General features: G+C 33.4%; 1 protein-coding gene across 1 annotated transcript in view; it reads left to right on the top strand.

Moving 5' to 3' along the window:
• Positions 1-5552, top strand: part of mrpl1 (mitochondrial ribosomal protein L1) — an 18749-nt gene that overhangs the window by 8925 nt on the left and 4272 nt on the right. The window contains exons 5-7 of the mRNA XM_008296530.1: positions 635-788; positions 987-1087; positions 3402-3483. Coding sequence (XP_008294752.1) covers positions 635-788; positions 987-1087; positions 3402-3483 — 337 coding nt within the window. The remainder of the gene's footprint in view (positions 1-634; positions 789-986; positions 1088-3401; positions 3484-5552) is intronic.

The raw sequence follows: 5552 nt of genomic DNA, 5'->3' as shown, positions 1-5552 counted from the left end.
GTGTTGACTTGTGGATAAATGTCATTAAGACTCTCTTAAGGAGTTTTATCTGGTTTGATTTTTCTCCAGATCTTTGACGCTGGCAATGATTTATTTTTATTTTTCCCTCTCTTTTTTCCTATATTTTTTGAAATATATCCCAAAAATTGCCCCCCAAAAAAATACTAAAACAATTTACATGTCGGATGTAAAATCACATTAACAACCTGTAATGATAATATTTCATTTCTTTAAGGAGGATAGATTTTTTTATTTTAGCATAAACAGACAGCTAAAATGCATTTGTAATTTGATTTTCAGTGAACAAATGTTACTTTTTAATGGATTAAACTGTTAATTAAATATTTCTAAAATTACAATTAACAACAATGTGTGAAAATGATCAGAAAAACGAACAGTGATTCTATTTTTTAAATTGATGTGTTTGTTAAATGAGAGATTTTGTGGCAAAATTTCCAACAAAAATGCACTGTGAATCTGTCCAAGTACAGCTTTTATATAAATATTATAAATTATAATTATTTCTGCATATCTATAAAAGTGTATATTTGTTTATAGATGTATTATATGTCATTTAATTGTTCAGTAAACACTAAAAATCCAAAACAATACACCCGACCTCCTGTTAAATTAGAGCGACGACGTGTGTTTTGATGCCTTCTTGGTTCGTTTCCAGATCTTGGATGACAAGATTTCCGCAGATTTCTACATAGCAGTTCCAGATATTCTGCCGAAGCTCGTGCCGCTGAAGAACAAGCTGAGGAAGAAGTTCCCCAAGAACAAGAGAGGTGACGCCTTCTCGTCCTCGTTGGTCTCCATAAATCACCCTTACATGTTGTTTTGTTGTTTGACTGCTCATCCCTCAGTGCTGCTTTTGTACTTGTCATTTAGCAGCAGTCGGATCCACTCAGCTCAGCGGCTGCCACAGAGTGTCGAAGCTGTGAAAACATCAGATCTGATGATGTGTTTGTGTGTTCCCGTCGCAGGTACGGTCGGCATCAACATCCCCAAGATGCTGGAGCTGTTCAAGGTGGGCCACGAGTACCTGGTGGAGAGCGACTGCTACGTCCGGACGCAGATCGCGACGGTAAAAGATCCGACTGCAGCTGATCACAGCGATATCTGGAGCACAACTTCTCCTCAGCAGCACCAAGTTTCCAGCGCTCAGGGAGGAGCCGGGTTTAAATCTTGCAGCGCTCGACAAAAAAAAATACATTTAAAAAAATCCTGATTAAAAAAGCATAAGTTTGTTTTCCCAAAAGGAAGCGGGGATGTAAAACCGGCACACCCCGAGGATGGATGTGGGAAACGTTGGGATGTGTTTGGGCACGAAATACATTTTAAATCAGCTTGAACATTTTTTTTTGGGGGGGGGGGGCCCTGTGCGAGTGCTGCTACCGCTGAGCTTTACAGAGGCAAACTGCAGAACTTGGTTTTTATAGTTTACACGATGCAGCAGAAACCTCCTCATCGTTTAGTTTGATTATTTACTGCAGCTCCCTGTTTGAGGCAGAACATCACCACTGGAGTTGTGTTTACTCACGTAGGAAAAAGAAAAAGAAAATCAGAGGTCAGATAAGTAAATCCTCAGCAGAATACCTACAAATTGATCTGGATGCTGTCAGTTTAATTTCAAAGCTGCATTTTCAGAAGATGAAAACACCTCTGGACACAATATTCATATTAATTATAAAACACAAACACTTTAAAGATGTACAGAAATAATTATTTTAAATGATTAGACTTAGATAAAAGCTGTATTTTGACAGATTAACAGTCTCAATGACATCAGACGCATTTTTCTTTTCTTTTTTTAAACATTTTTGTTGAAAATCATTCAAGAAAGTCAAACAAACACATCCATGTCAAATTAAACAACTGATATTTATTTTCCTGTTTTGCAGATTTTTCTCGTTTTAAAGTCCTTATAAGTTTTGTTTATACATGAAAATATCACTAAATTACATTAAATATACAGTCAGCTTTAAAGTCTAATGTAAAGTACCACTAGAAAAAGCTACAAACAATAACATTTCATTTTTATTAACAGTTGAAATACGTTTGTAGTTTAAAACTCATTTTCTTTAACAGATGAAACAGTTAAAGTCAAGTTTAATATGATAAATATGCGTCTAAAATGACATATAATACATGAAAATTGGCAGAAAAGAAGTGTTGATTTTGTAATTTTATGAAGATTTGTTTGCCAAATGAGACGTCTTATTAGATCAAAGACATTTTCACAATAAAAATGTTGAATAAATGCATTTTTTTCTATTAGTGTGAGATATTAGTAATCTGTCAAAATACAGTTTTATCATCATTATATAATTTGTTATTCTTTCTATATATCTATAAATCTACATTAGTGTACAGAGGTATATGCTGTATTTGTATTTAGATATGTTATTAATTATATGTAATTTTATTGTTTGAAATACAAGAAAAAATTACAAAAAATATGCTGTGAAAATTTACACGTCTAATGTAAAATAACTTTAAAAAAAACAAACTGATGATTAAATTAAATTAAATTTATTTCAATCAGATTTTTTTAAGATTATATTATATTTTACATAAGTTGATCGTAGCTTTACAAATATGTCTTAAAATGGATTAAACTGTTAAGTTGCATTTTATTACTGGGAATATATTTTTAATGTTAAAATTAACATCAATTTGTGAAAATGAACAAGAATAAAAGTATTGCTTCTTTGATTTGACGTAGAAGTGTTTGTTAAATGAGAGATTTTCTGGTGTAATTTTTAACAAAAATGTTTAAAAAAAAATTGCATCTAATATCATTCAGCTCTGTTAATCTGTCAAAATAGAGTTTCTATCTAAATATATATTATTTAGAATTATACATGTACATCTGTAGAGCTACATTTGTTTCTAGATATATTCAATGTAATTTAATTGCGTTTAAAATGTAAAAATCCTTCAATAAATGTCAAAAAGTGACAAACATCACTAATATAATCTGGGTTAGCACTGGTGTTCTGTTGAAATACGTTTTTATCATTAAATAAATCATCTGTAATCATGACTAAATATCTATTTTGAGCGGTTTTTGTTAGTTTGTAGACATATTATAGATTATATTACACAATAAAAACCCAAAAGGGTGAGTAAATGTTTTCTGAATATGTGAAATGGTCGATAAAGCTCCTCCAGGTCTCCGTCATGGTGCAGCTTTATGAGCTACACAACAACAAGGAGGCAGCTGTTGGATCTGGTTGCACAAGTTTGGTTATTTTCTGTTATTTTAAAGTGTTTTTGACACCAAAGCTGCTGGAGTTTCATCATTTTCATGTAATTATCTGTTTCTGCAGTGTGTCTGTTTTGTCTGTTTAAAGCGGTGAGACTTCATTTCATGCCGTCTTCTGTCCTCCGTGCAGCTCAACATGCCCAGCGACCACATCTTCTCCAACCTGCAGACCGTCCTGGCCGACGTCTGCACGCACCGACCTGCTGACATGGGTACGTTCCATAACGCCAATGTTCACCACAGAATCTGCTGCGAGCTGCTCCAACAGCCAGAGCAGCGCCGCGTAGATTGATTTTTATTTGCTCCAACGGTTGTCGGAGAGGAAAAAAGTTTTCATAGGACGCCAGCTCTGGTTGGTTCAGTTTAAAGCTACTGAGTTTGTGGCAGCTGTGGGAGGTTTCCAGGTTTACTGCTGCACGTGCTCAGTCAGTGAAAGTAGGAAGTCCAGCTCTCTACAGACTCTGTTTTATTGTTAAAAAGCTGCAGGAGTCAGCAGCCGGTCAGCCTTCAGATGGATCAAGAGAACATTTAACAGGTTGTTTTACTGACATGAAAAACAAAGAATTGAATCATCATCCTGGATGTTTATTATTAATAATAATGATTAATATTCTATGATAATCAAACCCGACTCCTTCTGTCCCTTTAGCTTCATTTGGTTTCCCGTGGTTACGTTAATGTAAAATAATTAATTTACATTCGATTTAAATGGAAATTTAGATTCACATTTGTCTGATGTAAGAAAAAAGTTTAAACTGCTAAATCACAGAAACCACATTTTTTACCATTTTTAAATTCTTAATAAACGTAATTTGTCTTTTACTAACGGGGAAATATCTGTAAAATAGTATTAATCTGTTTGGAGACAAATAAAAATCAAACAACTGCTTATAAAAGTGCAGATGTGATGTACAGTTTGACCTCCTTATTTAATTAGTTTGTTCTTGTTTTACATTCGATGTGTAAATTATTCATGTATCTGTAATTTAACATAACAAGGAAAATAACATTAAAAAAGTATTTGAAAATGTTCAGTTTGTAAAATACAAACATTTTCTATTACATAATGGTTCATTTTTCATAAAATAATACTTTTGTCCACTTTAAATACAGTTTTTAAAAAGTGTAATTTTATGATCAAATGTTGTAAAAGAACAAATTAGCTTTAAAAAAAAAAAAAAAAGGTATTTGCATGTTTTGAACATTATTTACAGTTTTGGCCAAAATGGTTAAAATGTAAACTACGTTTTATTTTTTGTTGTTGTTTTTTTTCTCTCAGTGATTTAATTATAATCACCTGTAATTTAACAAAACAGGTAAAATTCAATTTGATCATACATATTTTTCTTTTAATTAATGGCAAATAAATGTACAATTTTTCAAAAGTTTACATGCAAGCATAAAAGAGGAAATTACATTAATAAAAATATAGGTTTTTTGTTTGTTTGTTTGCTTTTTTACAATTAACATGTAAATTAAGACTTTTTCACTCATTATTTATAATTTACCAAAACAGAGAAAATACCTGTAAAATATCAATAAATTGTTCAACACTTAAAAACTCTTAAAAATATATGATGTCTTCAGTGAAGGTGGTTTTAAACTTGAGGTTAAAGCCAAAACTGATCAAGTAAAAGGTCTCGATCGGCCCTGATTCTGATCTTCATCACTGTGTCTGGACTTCTCTGGTACAAGTGATCTGTGGTTAATTAAAATAAGAAACTTCAGCTTTAAAACGAGCTCAGCTTTTCTCAGTTATTTCTCCCTCCGCTGCTGTTTTGAACTGCAGCTTTTTCGTTTCTTGTCTGTTTTCTCGGCTCGATAGCGAGACGGTCGTCGGCTAACGGACCCTCGTTAGCGCAAGAGGCCGAAACAATTGGAGAGATAATTGATTCTGAGCTCGCTAAATGAAACGTCGTTAACGGTGGAGCTTTAGCAGCAGCCTGAACTCTGCACATAAAGAACTCTTCCCATTTTATCCTGAATCTCTCCCCTGAGGACTCTCGAGACACTTCGGCAGAAAACTGCATCCTGCTTTTCTTATTACATTTCTTTTTTTCTGCCATTTCTCGTTTTAAAAAGTTGCAGCTTCCACACTGGGTTCATGTTTTTAGTCCCTACTGAGGCTGCTGGTCTGTTTTTAGGCACATTTTCTGATGTTTGCTGCTTTGGTCCAGTTGGCAAGAAGCAAAACTGGTTTCTGTTTTAATTTATGCAGGAAAAAATGAGTTTAACATCCCACTGGGTGACAGTTTGAGTGCAGCTGAATAATAATAATAAT

The sequence above is a fragment of the Stegastes partitus genome, unplaced genomic scaffold, assembly GCF_000690725.1.
Source record: "Stegastes partitus isolate 25-593 unplaced genomic scaffold, Stegastes_partitus-1.0.2 Scaffold1133, whole genome shotgun sequence".
Classification (NCBI taxonomy): domain Eukaryota; kingdom Metazoa; phylum Chordata; class Actinopteri; family Pomacentridae; genus Stegastes; species Stegastes partitus.
This window is presented reverse-complemented; position numbering and strand designations above follow the sequence as displayed.